The sequence below is a fragment of the Halichoeres trimaculatus genome, unplaced genomic scaffold (assembly GCF_033239565.1).
Source record: "Halichoeres trimaculatus isolate MK-OKI-2021-1 unplaced genomic scaffold, fHalTri1.1 fHalTri1_scaffold_11, whole genome shotgun sequence".
NCBI classification, from domain to species: Eukaryota; Metazoa; Chordata; class Actinopteri; order Labriformes; family Labridae; genus Halichoeres; species Halichoeres trimaculatus.
The window spans coordinates 17,185,940-17,203,643 of NW_027437189.1; the positions used below are offsets into that span (position 1 = coordinate 17,185,940).

Sequence of the window (17,704 nt, forward strand, 5' to 3'; positions counted from 1 at the left end):
TTTACTGTTTGTTTGAGGTTAAATCAAACATTAAAACACACACTGGTTCTGTTTCAGGGTATTTATCAATCGGTGTCTCCTCCATAAAGAGGCAGAAGGGCAGCTACCTGATCCCCACACTGCAGTCTCTGTTCTCCCAGTCATCTCCTGAGGAGCGGTCCTCCATGGTGGTGGTTCTGCTACTGGCAGACTTCGATTTGAGCTGGAGGGTTAGTACAGTGAAGGAGATCAGGACTGAGTTCCAGTCTGAACTGGAGCAGGGACAGCTGCTGGTTCTTCATGTTACTCAGGACTCCTATCCTCCTCTCACAGGTAGACTGTCATCCTACACCTTGACTTTTTCCTCCACATTCATGACAGCTCATCAGGCCTTTCTGAAATCACTGCTCCTAACACACTTCTGCCACAAATGATGATTCTCCTCCTTTAACCTTAGCTGGTTTTTATCATACTGTTACATGATGCACCTCCACCACCATACACACTTTTATCTAACAGCGATATCTTAGATGATAAACATCCATTTGAAAAGAACAGACTTGTACCTAAATATAGATGATGTGTCAGAGCTCTGCAGATGAACAGATTCAGTCACCCCTAAACTGCCTCTGTGGTCTTCCTCTGCTGATGCTGCTGTTCTGATATGAGGCTCTCTGCTCCTCCTGCAGGTCTGAAGAGGAACTACAACGATGCTCCAGATAGGGTGTCGTTCCGCTCAAAACAGAACCTGGACTATGCCTTTCTGATGCACTACAGCGCTGCTCTGGGCCGGTACTACCTCCAGCTGGAGGATGACATCTCCTCCAGCAAGAACTTCCTGAGCTCCATCAGGAGGCATGTGGATGAGCAGGAGGGTAAAGGGACCACCTGGGCCACACTGGAGTTCTCCAACCTGGGCTTTATCGGGAAACTCTACAAATCAGCTCACCTTCCTCTCCTGGCTCGCTTCCTCTTCCTCTTCTACCAGGAGATGCCCTGTGATTGGCTGATGTCTCACTTCAGGACGCTGCTGACTCAAAAAGGACAGATCCTGTTCAAACCGTCCCTCTTTCAGCACATGGGGACCTTCTCCTCCTTCCAGGGGACATACAACAAGCTGAAGGACAAAGACTTTGAGGACGAGCTTTACAACAACCCTCCTGCCCAGGTCTTCACTGACATGTCAGCCTATCAGAAACATGTCCCCAGGCTGGCCTGGGAGGCGGGGGAGGGCGTCTTCTGGGCCCGCTCCCCGGAGAAAGGGAACCACCTGACCGTGGTGTTGGAGCAGCCTGCTGTGGTGACAGGGATTTTAGTAGAAAGTGGGTCAGGGGGCAAAGACCTGCTGGAGTCAGCTCAGGTGGAGCTGGGCACTGAGGTGGTCTCCACGGACAGCCAAAAAACCTGTAAGGAGTTCAGGTTGGTGGGGGCGCTGGAGAACGGGAGGTTTGAGAGGCAAGAGGTGGATAAGAAGATAAGCTCCGCCTCTTCCTGTTTGAGGATCCTGGTGACGGCGGTGCAAAAGGACTGGGTGATCTTCAGCAGGGTCAGGATCTCAGTCAAGTCCTCTTGATGGATTTATTCAGGTCTTCATTCAGACCTTAGACTCTGACTATAACGTGCCTTTAAAACCTTTGAAAGCCTGAAGATGCTGCTTCCTGCCCACATGCCCTCATAAAGACCATGTTTGACCAAAGTCTGTAAGTCTGTCCTCGTCTCAGAGATGGGGTGTATTTATTTTGAGCTCCTTTTGTTTTATATTTTGCTATCATTAAAGTCTCTTTGTGGTCAGTGTTTCAGACACTGTTCCTGAATCCTGAATGAAGCTGTGCTGGATTTTTTGAATCTAGTCTTCAAATCTGTCCTCTAGTGATCACAGAAACCAGTTTTTCTCCCTAAACCAGCCCACACTTTCAATCCTGATGTTCCCAGACAATTTCAGGCTCATATTGTCTCAGGGACCTGACCTCAGACCAGCTACCTGGAGGTGATCTCAGCCTGTTGTCTCACAGCTTGTTATTATTTGGTTTAGGCGAAGAGCTGGAGGTGGAGGTGTTTATTACATGAACACATTCCTGTATCACGTGTCTAATAATCTTATTGACTCATATATAATGAGTGTTTTCAATCATGAGACAAATATGATCTAACAGGTTGATCTTAACAGTCCAAAACTCCCTAAGTCCTTCTTTTATCTAATGTGTATAAAATCAGTCTCACTTTACTCACATGTTTTTGTTTCCTGATTGAATCCTCTTCCACTGATACTGTTATGATCCTGGTATATCCCATAGACTGATTTAGTCACCCCGGGCGTCTTTAACGAAGAAAAACACAACATTTTCTGTTGTATATTGATTTAACCCCTACTGATGTTGATGTGTTTTGGAGGCATCTGTGGATCCCCAAACTATGGTGACAGGTAGATGTCAGACAATTTGCAAAAAGCACAATGCAATAGAAGTACAGCCACAATGGAAGTTTAAAGAGGTCTGCTACAGGCAGTTATCTGGACACAGACACCGAAAAGTTTCGTATGTAAGTAAAACATTGTTTTCTTTTTTAACTTTAGCTTTCATCTTCAAATAGCCCTCACCTTGTGATCTCCTTTATAGTACTTTTATTTCTATTGTGTTAATTTATGTGTTATCTTGTGTTAATCTCTAAGTCAGTCATGTCATAACGTTAGCACCTACATTTTTCATAGCTGAGTTGAAAAGGAATCAAATGTTTTAATTACTTTCACAACTATTCTGTGTCAGTTGGGATAACCGACCATGAGAAAATTACTTCAGTTGACCTCTTTTAACTTCCCTTGTTGCTGTACTTCCCTTGTGTTGTAGTGTTTGCATCCGTGTTGTGGCTTTTGCAAATTGTCTGACAACTGTTTGCAAGATTACCAAACAGTGTGCGCAACATCTCAGAGAGTCAAGACTCCCACTTTAGAAACCACTGCTTCAGCTAACATAACTAAATACTGTTTCAGTCATAACAAAAAGGAGTTGCAGATTTAAGGATGTGGTTCATGAAAGTTGTCAGGAAAGGAGTCTGGAGTTTATAAAATATTCTGAATATGCTGAGAACACACTGCAGAGTGGCTGAGTCATACACATGCACACACACTGGCTGTGTGTGCTGGTATTGTTCTAGATGTTTACTTGTTGAGGTGGGGATTTGTGGAGTCATGAGGTCTGCTAAGGATCCTGCTGAGGTTAATGTCTTCATTGTTTGCAGACAGACTCAGGCTGTGCTCCATCAGATAACACTCGTCAGTCTGACACACCTCAGCGTTCAGCCTCCACCTCTGTTATCATCCAAGCTTTCATTACAGCCACAATGTGCAGGATCTTAACGCGCGCATTTTCCTGCAGGAGGAAATGTTTTTGGGTTACACCTGTCCCAGAGTGAAGGACGGCAACCTTGTTTCCAGAGGAGATGACAATGGTTTATTCTTTAAAGATTTAATAGAGTCAGGACTCTTCACTTCATGAGAGGGCAAACAACAAAGAACAGAAAAAAGGAGAGGAAGAGGGAACTCCTTATCACTAACTTGTTGGAAGAGGTTCAGATATTTATAACTATTAAATTGGAATTTTTGTCAATTATTGGATTATGCTTTAAAGATGTGAAGTTATTTTGAGTTTTCTATCCAAGGTCAGACGGACAACAGCAAGGGAGTACCATAAAATGTCACTTCTGTGCTGTGTTCTTAAAGTCCACACTCAGTGAGCTTCTTATGTGTGTGTTTTATTTTATCCTCTCAAGGCTAAATCCAAAGTTCACTACTCCTCCTAAGCATCTCTCTGACTCTGCTTGGAGGTCGTTGGTGATCTTGTGGGGACTACTTTCAGTGCCTCATCACTCCCTGCTCCTCCTGTGCCGCTGTGAGCTCTGCTGCTGGCTCTTGGTGAAGCTGCAGAACCAGGACCCACAGCTGTCTGAATGCCCTGTTCCTGAATGCCAGATACAGGCCGGTCCTGGATTGCTGGTAGGGCTTTACTTGCAGAGCATGGGGAGACAGCCCCGTCTTTCTGACTGGTGTCATGGATCTGCAAAGAAGCAGATGAGGGAGACATGGCTGAGACACAAGAACTGATTCATGCAACACATGTACAAGGAAGAAAGAGCAGGCAGGTCCAGATGCAACATCCTGTTTTTTAAGACATCACAAGCCCGAGAGTAAGAGCTGAAGCCCACTACTGTCAGAGCTCGAGGAAAAGATCAGCAAAGACAATAGAGGAGGTACTTTGTCCAGGAGGCGCCAAAATCACTGCATACCGAAGCTCTTCACAGGAGCTTTTATAATGTCATGCAAGTTTTTGTAATATGACCAAGACAAATGAGGCTGAGAGACCTTTTTGAACATGTCTCCTACGAATGGTCAAAGTTCAGCTCATAGTTAGAAGAGGGAAATGACAAACAAATACCCCTCTCAACGTGAATTCTGAGTTCAGTTTCTGGTAACAGCTAATGCAGAGACTAGGTTTTGAGCTGGCTCTCAGATGCTGTCCATCCTCTTTCATGCAGTTAGCTCAGCGCCGGCTTTTATTGTTCGGAGTTTCCTGAGGCCACACAGTGCTCAGTTAATTTCCGCTGGCTCACCACAGGGTCTCAGACGCTCTATGGTTGCTCCAGTTACTGAGAAATACACAGAGACATTCTTCAGCTTGTTTGTTCTGAGCTTCAGCTCCTCTCTGTGCATGTCAGGCAGACTCGTGTGGAGAGCCGGGAGACATGAGGTTTCAGGGACTTATAGAGGTCTGTCTGCAGGTGCAGCCTGAGCTCAGGGCTCTGGTTTTTCTTCATCAGTTTGCACAAGTCTCCAGAGTTCAAAACAGTTAACATGCATTTTTAATCAAAACCCTAACTTAAAAGCTGTCTGATGCAATGTATTGTTTTAGCTGTCACTTTAAAAGTTCAATAAGACAGGAGGGGACTCATGGCAGGTGATAAAGGCATGAGCGCCATCTGTGTTGAGGAACACAGAGTGAAGTACTAATCAATTAAGATGCTTCAGAGTTTGTAGACCTAAGGCTGCTGCAATGATGCTTCAGTTTGTATGGATTTTAGTGCCCTATCGGGGCAGAGGTTTAAAACTGACCTTCCCCAGTGACTTCAGATACTCACAGTAATTATACAATAAGTGCTGCTGATAGTCCTGTTTTCTTTCTTTTTTTTTCTTTTGTCTTTTGCTGATCAAGAAGAAACTTTGGATAAACATCAGTCTGTTCAGCAGCTTCTTGCAGAGATGGTGAACACACATTTTTAATTTAACCTTGCTCTTCTAATTTTTTTGTCATGTTTAAGAGATCACAAAGTCAATCTAAGGTCATGTAAGCCACAGTGAAACATGTGCAGGTATGAATAATATCCTACAGTGGACTCTGGAGCAAATAGGCGTCAATTATCTGCCTGAAATTACTGACCTCAAATCAAATACCATGAGAAGTTCATCTCATGATGTGACTGTGTTCTATCTCACCTGGACCCACCTGAGAGCTGCACAGACTGGATCTGTTTCTGTAAACCTCTTTGTCTCATGAACAAGCAGAAGGTAACATTACAACTGACCTAAGCTGGGCATGTAACCAATAAATTATAGTTGATCTCTGTCTGCAGGGTGGTGACCCTTTTGTTCCTGTTTACATGCCGTCTTTGTCTGAAGGGTAATCATTCAACTCTTAAAAATAATGTTTAAGCTCTGCAAACACTCTGTACAAAGGTCGCACTTGAATAAATCTTGAATAGAAACATTAACCTGAGGTTGCACAATAGCTCATATGACTTTCACACCATCAGAAAACAGAGTGGTTGGATTAGGGACACCTTATAAGGAAGCAAGGAAGGACCAAGAAGGACACTCAAGTGTGTGTGTGTGTGTGTGTGTGTGTGTGTGTGTGTGTGTGTGTGTGTGTGTGTGTGTGTGTGTGTGTGTGTGTGTGTGTGTGTGTGTGTGTCAGGGTCTAACCTGATCCTTGTCAGAGTTTCTGCTGCCTGCAGGGGTCCAAGGTGTCCCAGATGTTCTTGTGTGCTGTGGGTCAAACCCCCAGGTCCTCAGCCTGCTGAGTCCCTCTTCAGAGCGACCTGTAGGGTTTATGCGCCGGGCAGGGATACGAGCAGGTAGATCCCAGGTCCCCTTAAAGTCTGACCATGCACTGCGTCTCTGAAGCATCATAAACACACACACATACAGAGAGAGTGAGGGAGAAAGCTGAGCAAAACAGTGAAATAAGGACAGGAGAATAGTTTTTGATGCAATGACAGATAGATGAGTTCTTACCTTCACCACACCTGGCAGCAGATGTCCTCGATCATCAGCTACAAAGGTGGTGTGACCTTCCTGTGCAGTAGGCCTCTACACACACACACACACACACACACACACACACACACACACACACACACACACACACACGCGCACACACACACACACACACACACACACACACACACACACACACACACACACATCATATTTTTCAGATGACAGTGCTCCTCTCACAGCTTCAGGGCGAGTCTAAACAGAGTCTGATGAAACAGAACAGGTGCATTGACAGAAAAATGCTTTAAATACCTGTTTGAAAGGTTTGGACTCACACCAGTTCTGCAGCCTCTGAGCCTTGAACACACCCTCAAACTAGTCAATACACACACACACACACACACACACACACACACAAAGACCTGAGGTCAGACTGTAACTTTTATAGTCTTAAAACTGTTCACCATGAGGGGAAAAAACGCAACAACAACAACAACATCAACAACAAAAACAACAAAAGCAACATGTCTAATAACCATTAAAACAGGTGTTTCTGTTACCTGGTTTGCTGAGTAACTGGACGACATATCTGCTTTTGTCTTCGGACCCTGGGTTTGTATTGGTGTTGTTGCTTAGCGACGCAGACACGCTGACCTCCGTTTTTCGGAGTCTATGATCTAATAACAGGTTGATCTTAACAGCCCAAACCTGATATTTAGGCCTATCAATTCTCACAGGATGCTTATTTTTAATTAGGAATTCTTGACCGGAAGACTGTTAAGATTTCCCGTAACAGACGCGTTTCTTTTTTTCATAAAGAAAAACAATTATTTATTTCTAAGATGCAGTTATTCATTTACAAATCTATCTTAGTCATTCGTACTATTTTTGACTCAAATTTATCATTGTACAATTTTTGTACAAACAAACATTCCACAAAGAATATTTAAAAAAAATAAAACACATGCTTATTTTTCAAATAAATGTTTTCTTAAAAAAAAAAGGTCTCATCTCTTTATTTTGAAATTTTGGAAGGAACTATTTTGGAAGAATTTACAGTTAGGATTCTACCCATTTTATCGCCTATCTCTAGATACCAACTCAGTTTACTCCTACGGAAAAAGAAACTTTTGGAACATGAAACTGTCAATAGCAGTGTTTTAAACGTACAGTAGAGGGCAGCAATGCGCCGTCTAGTGAAAAAGTCAGCACATAAACGAAGAAGAGGAGAAGCTGCAGCAGTTAAAAATGTTGACTTCCGTTTGTTCGGCACGTTATTGATGTGAAACTGCTGTCTGTGGCTTATATTTTTCATTTATTACACACTCAGTTTATTGTTCATTATCTCTGCGGCTGATACCCGGATAGATAACAAGGGATAGTTGGTCTTTTAATAGGTTTAGGTCCATGAGGAGCCATGGAGGGTCCGTCCTCCAGGGCACCGTCCATCCCGGACAGACCACTGTGTCTGCCCGGCAGGAGAGACTCCGGCGGGGTAGCAGAGAGCGACTTAACCCGGGACACAAAGACACACTTTAGAGTTTGTCGCTTTATTATGGAGACAGGTAAAGTACCCGTTTACACACCTATCTCCATGTTTGTGTGTGCTTCTCATTTCTTTGCTCGGATAAATAACAAACAAATCTAAATACAATAACGTCCTAAGATAACAGGCTAACGAAATACTGGGTTATAACTTCGAGTAGTTAACTCAGATGTTGACTGCTTTGAATAAGAAGGACAATATTGTGCTCATAAAGGTAGTCTATGTAATTTTCTTTTATTCATTACTTGTTATATAGATAATACAGTGTGATTTTAATAAACTCAAATTTACGTTTCTAGTTTTATTTTTGCAGGTTTATGTTGAGATTCATATGTTTGGATTCAGACCTGGTGTAGTGCTCTTACAGCATTCTGATCAACCATAGAGCAGTGTTCATTCTGTGTTTTTGTGCAGAGGGACTGACTGAATGAAGACCTTCATCTCTTTAAATTGGTTTTCAAAGATCAAACCATAACAAAAGAACTGGCAGATTGAATTATAACTGTTATAATAAAAGTTTGATTCTTTGATAGATAATCAAAGCTGTGTGAATGAGTCTGTCTGAGGACAAAGGTGTTAACTCCCCTTTCCTATTCAGGTGTGAAGCTGTGTATGCGCTCGGTGCCTGTGGCTACAGCGTGTGTATTGTACCACAGGTTCTTTGAGCGTGCCAGCCTCAGGGACTATGAACCCTACTTGGTGGCCATGAGCTGTCTGTACCTGGCCGGCAAAGTGGAGGAGCAGCACCTCAGGACCCGAGACATCATCAACGTAAGCCACAGGTAGAGTATGATACCTGTGTTCACAGTGGCAGTAGTTTCTTTTGTTTCAGAGTTCACAAACTTAGGTTATCAACTGCTTTCTGGAGCTGACCTCTAGAGCTGCTGCTTAGAATAGAAAACGTGATGGGGGGGGTGATAATGTTTTGTTTCTGTCTAGTTTTATTATTTGTCTTAAAATTTGTCTTGAAAATGCTCATTCCTGTTTTAAGTGGTCAGGCTGACTGCTCCCCCTGTCTGTTCCTCACTTGCAGGTATTTTAACAGCGGCAGTACTCCTCTCGAATGTGACAAGGAGTTCTGGGACCTGAGGGACAGCGTGGTGCAGTGTGAGCTCCTCATCCTTCGACAGCTCAACTTCCATGTGTGCTTTGAACACCCACACAAGGTGTGTATTTGTCTGTGTGTGTTCTTAGCATTCAGTGTAGTACCTGACTAACCTAAAACCGATTCCTAAGACTCATAATTTCTAAGTTTTCTGTATTAAATGAGGCACATGCATTTCCAGTACCCTGTACTCAGCCCAGTTTCTGTCCCATGTTGTCCTGCTAGATGGTCTGAGCTAAGTGCGGTCTTTAAATGTTTGTTGGGGGGTGGCTCTCCATCTGTCACTGATCTGCTTTCTTGGTTTACTTATTTTTTTCTATTTGTTTTTTTAATTCCATTTGGAGATTATGTGACAGTTCATTTTTAATAAAGTGCTGAGGTCACTTTATGATTGGCTGATACAGTCATCATTACTGATGATGTCACACAGCCCTGATGATGATGTCATGTTTTCCTCTCTCTGCAGTATCTCCTTCACTACCTGTTGTCAGTCAAGTCACTCGTGAACCGCCATGCTTGGTCTCGAACCCCTGTTGCTGAGACTTCCTGGGCTTTGCTTCGAGATTGTTACCATGGAGCCATGTGTATCCACCATGTACCCCAACACATCGCCATAGCAACACTGTACCTGGCTCTGAACAGCTATGGAGTGGAGCTTCCTGTTGGAGAGAGAGAGTGGTGGCAGGTGTGTTCATGATGATGGGCTGTTTAAATGTTGTAGTATCAAATGTGACGTATCATCACTTTAAATGAACCTGTTTACACATCAAACATGACCTGAGCAGCGTTACAGTCTGCTCTCTTTTGGACCACTCTAAAACCACTGAGAGCTGAAATGTTTTAAAAGAGATAAACAGGATGCCATACAAACCAACTTCTTTACATTTTGTGCCTTCGTGTGGTGTGATGGCTGATAGAGCAGCTGACCGGACTGTAATTGGTCCTGGTGCCTCATGTTGTTTCTCAGTAAACAGCTTTAAAATCATATACACGACTCAAAAACGAGTCCAAAACAGAATAGTGTACATCCTGCTGCTCCACATGGGCAGAACATGATCAGCAAAAAGATCAGAGGCAATGCTGTCCACATGGAGCTCCACAACCAACTTAGGGTTTAAAATGGGGTATTATTCTTTGCCCAAAGCTCTGTCGCCCAACAGGCATTCAGAGAGCCAGAGGGGAGGGGGTTTGTGGAGGGAGGAGCCTGTGTTTTAGACAAAGGCTAAACTATGGGATTTCTAAAAACTTGGGGAGAGAAAAAAATGTTGTTGTTTTTTTTTTAGCTGTAAATCATGTAAAGATACTATGGGGGCACAAAGAGTCAAAATAGAGACTAAAACAAGAGTACAATACCTCCTCTTTGACTGTGACACTTGAGAGAACACTTTGAACTGCAGAGTTAAACCTTGTCAGCGTCTAATCTGACATTAATTAATGCTTTTATAGACTGGTTTAAAAGTTTCTTTGACAGTTTTTTATGAACTCAGACGGTGTCCGTAGTTAATTTTAGGATCATCCCAGCAGAAACAGAACGGCCCTGTAACACACGGACTCCAGAGCCCAGCTCAGCCTGTCTGCAGAGCGGTGTGTGGAGTATAGGTTGGTAGTGAATATAGTTTCTCATTTTGCCAGACTTTTAGAAATAAGCTCTCTTTGATTTCTTTAACTAACTGTAACTGAATGCAAATAGAAAAGTCTGGATTAGACACGCTGATCCACTTCAGTCCTCCAGGCACTGAAATCTGGGTCATCTGAAACGTGTGTGGACCTTTGAAGTCTGCTGCTCAGTGAGTCCAGGTGTGGGGCTAAAGTCAGTGTGTGTGTGTGTGTGTTTAGGTGCTGTGCGAAGACGTGACAAAAGCTGACATCGATGCTGTGATCTCAGACCTTCTGCAGCTCTACGACATGGAGGCCAAATGTATTTGAAGGACTCGTGCACACACAGGGGACATTGGCTGTTGTTTTGTCTGCGTGTGTGTGTTTCTGCATATAAGTGTGAGGCTCCAGGTGTGTGTGTGTGTGTGTGTGTGTGTGTGTGTGTGTGTGTGTGTGTGTGTGTGTGTGTGTGTGTGTGTGTGTGTGTGTGTGTGTGTGTGTGTGTGTGTGTGTGTGCGTGTGCGTGTGCGTGTGTGTGTGTGTGTGTGTGTGAGACGATTGTCTTTTAGCCCAGTTAGTCTGTGAGCTGTGACAGAAACTCTGCTGCACTCCTGATTCCTGCCGCCCCGGGGAGACATTTCTCTCTGCTGAATACTGATGAGCTCCTGAACAGCAGCCGCGTTCAGGTAAAGCTGCCAGCATTTTGGTCAAAACAGTTTCTATTTAAATCATAGCCAAAAATGCACAGACATGGCGGGCTAAGTTATCCTGACTCATATATACATTGGGATTAAAAATAAAGATGCACAATTTAACAAACTGATGAAATAACGGCTGGTATTGGGAATATTTAATTTTTATTTTTTATTCTCATTTTATGTTTTTTTTTTTGGAAATAAGAATTGATTTTATTCACTCATAAACTAAGTGACACATCCTGACACATTAGAAGGAAGTATAGATTCAAATATTTCATGCACATTGGAAGAACAAGCTCAGCTGCAACAAAATGATAAAAAAAAAAGTACAAATGGCGTCACTGGAATGGATGTTTTCTGACTCTCTCGGAGAGGAACAGGGTTTAAATTTACAAAACATGAGCCGCAAAAATTCAGAAAGGAAGAGAAAAGCCCTTCAAGTTTCAATAATGGAACAATACCACAGTAAAGATGGACTGAAGGAGAGCAAAGCAGGAGGTGCAGCAGATTGCATCAGCAACAAAAAAAAAGCTCACCATGGGAGAGCTGCAGACAGTTGATCAGAGACAACCAAAAGTCAAAGATTTCAGCTCTTGATGATCCACATTTTTCAAGAAAGCAGAGCAAGGATTCTTGCAGATAAGGGTGTATTTGAAACAGTATCCTGATCAACGTCAGGCACACAAGTTTGACCACAGACGGATGGACTTCTGAAGTTGCTACATGACAGGATGAAGATTTTAACATGAAGAAAGTGCCACAGCAGCACAGGAGAGCTCTGCTTCACAGATTTGCATGTTATTATCACTGTTGGCTCAGAAAAATCCAGATTGTGCACCTTTTTTGATAAATACTAAATGGATTTGGTATCCTTCCGCCTCAGAGAACTGTCTTTTCTGCAGGATAATATTGATTACTGTTAAAGTACATCTGATTCTGTTAAATCTCTCCAACTACCTATCACAGGTGTAACATCACAATGCTGCCTCCTGGTTAGAGGAGTGTTGTATCTTATATCCCTGTTATGTGCAGAGAGCTTTCATTAATAGATGAAAAGAGTTTTGAATTGTTGTCTGTGGATGGAGATAATAAAACTATTGTGCAGATATAGTCCAACAGATTATTCTGTAGTTTCCCTTTAGACCTGTGTCAAGCTCATGTTAGCGTATATTTTGATTCTCCTTTGAGTAGTCGGTGAAATGAATCTGAAACAAAAGGTCGTTTTTATTCCTCTTCCTTTCAGTCATAGAGCTCTGCTGTTATCACTCTGTGAGACATGCTTTTAAATCCCCTTGAACACACACATTGATTCCACACAACCACACACACCAAGTCCCTAAATGAGGATTCATCCACATATTTCACAAACCCTGGAGAAAAAATAAAAAAAACAGCAGTTTGAAAAACCTCATCCTGTAGATGTCACTCTAAAGAGTTTTATTTCCCAGTTGAATAACCTCAAGGGGGACATTTTAAATATCTTTAAAAATAAGATTATCTTCAGATATGATTTTTATAATCCAGTCCTTGGTCAGTATGAGTGCACACCCCTCATTTTTCTGCTCTTTTTGATGTTTTTCCTTCTGCAGAGATCCATGTAGAGGTTAAACAGGTGTTTTCGTGGACACCAGAATCAGGCATCAGGTTGGTGTGTAGATAACTTAAACTGATCTTTCCTGTGAGCGTAGCATGCGAACCACAGCGACAACAGAGGCTCAAAGCTCAGACAGACGCTGCAGCTCAAGTGTGACCATGATGACAGTGTGAAGGTCAACTAAGGACACATTCATGTAAATAAACAGATATGAAGCTGATACAGGCTCAGTTATTTCTATGTGAAATTATTTATTACTTTGCCGTCACTCTACAGAGCTGCTTAGATTCATTCTTTTCACAGCGGATCTATTACTCACCTTTTCTTCCTGTCTTAAATCAGGTTTGTGTGTGTGTGTGTGTGTGTGTGTGTGTGTCCAGGATAAAGAAGAGTCACATGATAGACTCTGACACATCCCAGTCTCTCCTTCTCGTGTATTCTGCCTCTCTTTGCCGGACAGAGTCATTGCGTGCATCATGTGTCGAACAGTATTCCTCTTCCTGACACATCCTCTCCCTCCTCGTCTGTCACCCTCCCCCCTCCTCCCTCCCTCATGTAGCTGCTGGGGGAAAATCTGTCTTTCTGTTGCTGCTCCTCATTTGCTCCTCTCCTGTCAGCTCCCTAATTCCCCTTCTTCCCTCCTCTCCTCTGTCCTCATCCTTTTCCTCCTCTGTCTCCTCCTTCTCTCTCCTCCTCCCCCTGTCTCCCTAATGTTATATTAATAATGGAGAGGGTGCATGTTCAGCCAGACTTCATGAATTATCCATCAGATGGGAAGGAGCAGTGAGGGAAGGAATCAGGAAAAAGAGTGACAAGGATGGATGAGGAGACAAGGATGTAGGAAGGAAAGGAGGAGAAAAAGAGGTGAGGAGTGAGAATGGCGAGCGTGTCTTTTATGTCACACTTCAACACTTTGCAGGCCGCTGTGATCGCCGCTCGTCTCTGCTGCCGCCGCGTGCTTCTGATCTGCTTACACATCACTTCAGCCTTTTCTCTGGGCCTGAGGGGAAGTCACAGGGTCACACACACAACCAGCTGTGTAAGAGTGTGTGTGTGTGTGTGCACATGTGTTTGTAACCAGATGACAGTTTGGGATGTTAGTGTTGCCTGCAGTCCAGGAGCTGAGTGCCCTTGAACTGATAAATGCTATGCAGCCTCGGACCCATTAGACATCAACCCAGCACACCCTAAACACTCTAATGCCTAATGCATAGACAATAGATTGAAGTGTGTGTATCTGTGTGTGTGTGCTCTCTGAGTACAGGGCGATGCAGAAGAGCAGTCTGCATGATTCATCATTCATGTAAACAGAAAGAAACAGAAAGAGGAAACGGACAGTCAGCGTACAGAGTAGCATGTCAAAACATCAGTCAGAAGTTTATCAGCAGCCCAGAGTTTAACTCTTTGCATCGGACAATGTAAAGGGATAGTTCAACCTTTTTTTAGTGTGGTTTTATGAGGTACTTTTAAGTGTCTCAATCACAAATGAACTTGGACAGCTCGACCCCTTTGTGAGAAACAAGCTAAGGTATCAGCCTCTACAGACGAGGTCTTTTCTACAAAATAAATTAGATAATTCCAACAAACTAAAACCAAATTACTAATATCTGTAAATGTGAGGTATATTTAGAAGTCATCCAGCCTTTCACTTCGCCATCAGAAAGTTACTCCATGTTCCTCCTCCTGCGGTGCACAGACCAGTTGATCAAGCCTGTGATGTACATGTCGCTCGTTTTGTGAGTTTGTATATTTTTAATCTCACTTTTAGATATATAATAAAAACAGTGAGAGCCTAAACATTTCCTGAAGACTGTCTTCCGTTCAGCTTTTCTTCATTCCTGATTGAACTTGTGAAAACTGAAGAAAGTGGGTGAAACTTTGGCGTTGATTGAGGCAGGAACTCTGGATGGTGAATGATGCAGACTGCAGACATATTTGAGCTGCTTCTCCTTAAAAAAGTCCTGTTGGTACCATGTCCCACTCCTGACAGCAGGAGCTCTCTGGGTTCATAGACTCACAGTTTACACACCTGTAGCTCAGGTAGCCCAGAAGTCTCTACTCTTTTTCCCACCGTGCATTGGGTACTTTTCCCTTAGTAAACTCTGTGTCCACAGTAAACAGAATGTCATCGTCTCTGTTAGATTCACTCAGTTTTAAGTTTTGGTTGTATATTTGTCTCTTTTACAGCCTGCAGACCCAAACATCTGATCAGTGAGCTCAGGCATGTGTCTCGTTCATCAATAGTGCAAAAACAAAGATTCTTACAGAGTGGAAACACAGTGAGACAAGTGTTTAGCTCTGAATTGTAGCTCTGTGTTGTGTTTCTCTTTGAGAACAGGTTTCATGTATGTTATCTCTCAGAGCTCCTCTAGGTATAAGCTGTCATTAGTTAAAGACATCATTAGTGTCCCTCAGAGTTAAACCCTCGCAGTCCAACAGCTGGTGACATATTTTGGTCTCCAGGTGAGCTGAGCTGACCTCACCTTCCCTACAGCTATGCAGCTACCATGCTAAGCATGAAATAACGCTACATCAGAGTAGATCAGATGTGATTGACAGTGGCCTGGAAACATGAGCGAGAAGCTCCACAACTGTCACCACATTTATTTCTTTAACAAGTACTGAAACAGATCAAGACAACATACAGTCCTCTTCTGCTTAGTCCAACACAAAAGAACAAGGAAAAATTATGTCAAATAAATCAAATGATTTACTATTTAAAAAAATACTATCAAAGGCAGCAGAGATCAAGAAGATTTGTTTTGGGGCTTTTAATGTTAATGTCCATGGAAGACTCTGATTATTGTTGAACTGGTTATGTTTTAAGATTGGAAATTATCATTTTGTCAGCTTTTTGTTTGACAATATCGTTCGGCTTTCAGGAAAAAAGCAACTATGAGCCGCTTGTTGCAATAGTAGACTAAAAACCATAAAGGGTTTTCTCTATACTGCAGGCGCTGCAGTAGTTTCAACTTCTGGGGATTAAAATATTTAGTGTGAGTGTATGAAAAGTTGATTTGAATGAACAGTGCTTATCTCTAAACTCCTGATTATTCTTTAGTATAACATCCTCATCTCATGCTGCCCAGTTTAAATTGTCACCTGTAAGTGTTTTAAGACGGAATAAAGTCTCTTCCTTGTGTCACAAATAAGTATACTTTTCTCAGTACAAAACTGCTCTCTACAGATGTAAAGTATTTGAAAGTTGAAGACAGGCATTTACTATGAATATTTGTGGCATTTAAAGAGATCAGTGCTCATTTACACACATACTGTGTGAGTGTGTGTGTGTGTGTGTGTGTGTGTGTGTGTGTGTGTGTGTGTGTGTGTCTGTGTGTCTGTGTCTGTGTGTGTGTCTGTGTGTCTGTGTCTGTGTGTGTGTCTGTGTGTCTGTGTCTGTGTGTGTGTGAGAAAGAGAGAAATGTCCTGTTAATGCCTCTGGGAGATGATGTGTGGATCAGATAAAGATATGACGAGAGAAAGATAAAATCAGCATCTGACTTTTCAAGAAGGGATGTGTGTGTGTGCTTTCGTGCGTGTGTGTGTGTGTGGTGTGTGTGTGTGTGTGTGTGTGGATAGCTTAGTCTGTGGTCTATCTCCCTGCAGTGTGGAGGATATCTATTAATAAGTTAGTCCGATTCATCTATAAATACATTTCTCCTCTTTCTCCTCACACAGTCGCGCTGCATAACAAGCTGTGGCAGTAAGACATGCATGGAGATGGTTGTGTATGTGTGTAATTTGTCTGTTTGTGTGTGAGTGTGTGTATTAGTGTGTGTTTTTGTTGAAAAACTAACTGAACTCTATTCTGCAGCAGCAGTAGTGAGCTCTTTTTTCAGCACTTTGGACAGCTCCTGGGGGCTCAGCTAAGTTTGCACAAAACAGACAGAGGAGGAGAAGGAAGAAAGAGAAGAAGAGGAGGACGAGGGTCGGCAGCTTTTTATACAGGGTTGACCCTCCAGACCAATGACCTGTTGACCAGTCAAATGTTTAAAAAGTGAGTTCCAGTCCTGCATTGCTCTGTAATTCTGGTTGTGGTGTAAATGAGCACTTTTTTCACCTCATAGCCTTCACTTTTCTGAGAAAACACTGTGTCATGGATATTTCTTTTGATCTTAGTTGGAGATTATCTATTTATATTTGTTGGGTCAAAGACAAAATGCTAAGATTTCTAGAACTGGCATAAATGGGCCAGATTATAATCAAGTAGTTATGGCAAAAAAAAAAAAAAAACTATTATAAACACATGTGAGTACTCCTGCCTGGCTGATAAGAATAAAAATCAAATCAGATCACACTTAATCATTACTCTGGACATACAACAGCAGTGCAGGTGATACTAGAGAGTGTTTCACTAAGGCTCAATAAAGGTAAATTCATTCTGGGTTAAATAAAGATTAACTATTTTCTTATGTATTCCTTTTCTATTGTTCAATAACACATTTTTATTTAATGTAACTTAATGAAGCATAATAGTGCTAGCTTGATAATGGTGGACCATTAGCGCTTACCATTACCAGTCCTTGTTCCACTCCTCATTTGGACTTTAACACACTTTACTATTTCAGTTTAAAGCTACCACAACCGTCTTAAAATAAAATACATTTCTGCCGATAATCATGACATATTAGATTTTTTTTTTTTAAGGCGGAAGTATTGATGATATAAGTTGCTGAATCAGCGGCGGCTACGTGGGCGGCTAACAGTGAGGATGCTAATTGCTAACGTGAAAAGGAGGCCAGACATGAGGGTTTGTGGTAAGAAGAGGAGGACCGGGATGGAGAGGAATGACTGGAAAAAAAAAACGACATTAATATGGTAAGTGAGCAAGGTAAACTAAATTAGAGCTACTTCTATATTATGTTCTATGACCTAACATTAGCTTCACTTAACATGTAGCCTGTTATCTCTCTGACAGTTGCTT

At 42.4% G+C, this 17,704-nt stretch overlaps 3 protein-coding genes across 4 annotated transcripts in view; 2 read left to right on the forward strand and 1 right to left on the reverse strand.

Annotated features, from left to right (window-relative positions):
* Positions 1–1,792, forward strand: part of LOC141799614 (alpha-1,3-mannosyl-glycoprotein 4-beta-N-acetylglucosaminyltransferase C) — a 5,297-nt gene extending 3,505 nt beyond the window's left edge. The window contains exons 4-5 of the mRNA XM_074681903.1: positions 58–312; positions 669–1,792. Of these exons, the coding sequence (XP_074538004.1) occupies positions 58–312; positions 669–1,552 (1,139 nt within the window). The 3' untranslated portion in view covers positions 1,553–1,792. The remainder of the gene's footprint in view (positions 1–57; positions 313–668) is intronic.
* A 1,772-nt stretch (positions 1,793–3,564) lies between these two features.
* cfap126 (cilia and flagella associated protein 126) lies at positions 3,565–6,855 on the reverse strand. Its single transcript, XM_074682178.1, has 5 exons — positions 6,802–6,855; positions 6,554–6,616; positions 6,260–6,334; positions 5,948–6,142; positions 3,565–4,028 (listed from the first exon to the last, which is right to left on the reverse strand). The coding sequence occupies exons 1-5, from the start codon at positions 6,826–6,828 to the stop codon at positions 3,771–3,773; spliced, it is 618 nt and encodes a 205-aa protein (XP_074538279.1). The 5' UTR covers positions 6,829–6,855; the 3' UTR covers positions 3,565–3,770.
* A 588-nt stretch (positions 6,856–7,443) lies between these two features.
* On the forward strand, positions 7,444–13,103 carry ccnq (cyclin Q). Of its 2 annotated transcripts, XM_074682485.1 has the most exons (6): positions 7,444–7,534; positions 7,639–7,806; positions 8,386–8,569; positions 8,821–8,953; positions 9,359–9,577; positions 10,729–13,103. In XM_074682485.1, the coding sequence occupies exons 2-6, from the start codon at positions 7,659–7,661 to the stop codon at positions 10,816–10,818; spliced, it is 774 nt and encodes a 257-aa protein (XP_074538586.1). In that variant the 5' UTR covers positions 7,444–7,534; positions 7,639–7,658; the 3' UTR covers positions 10,819–13,103. The 2 variants fall into 2 exon arrangements, with proteins under 2 accessions (XP_074538586.1, XP_074538585.1); XM_074682484.1 differs by having other exon boundaries at positions 7,444–7,806; positions 10,729–13,027.
* Positions 13,104–17,704: the final 4,601 nt, after the last annotated feature.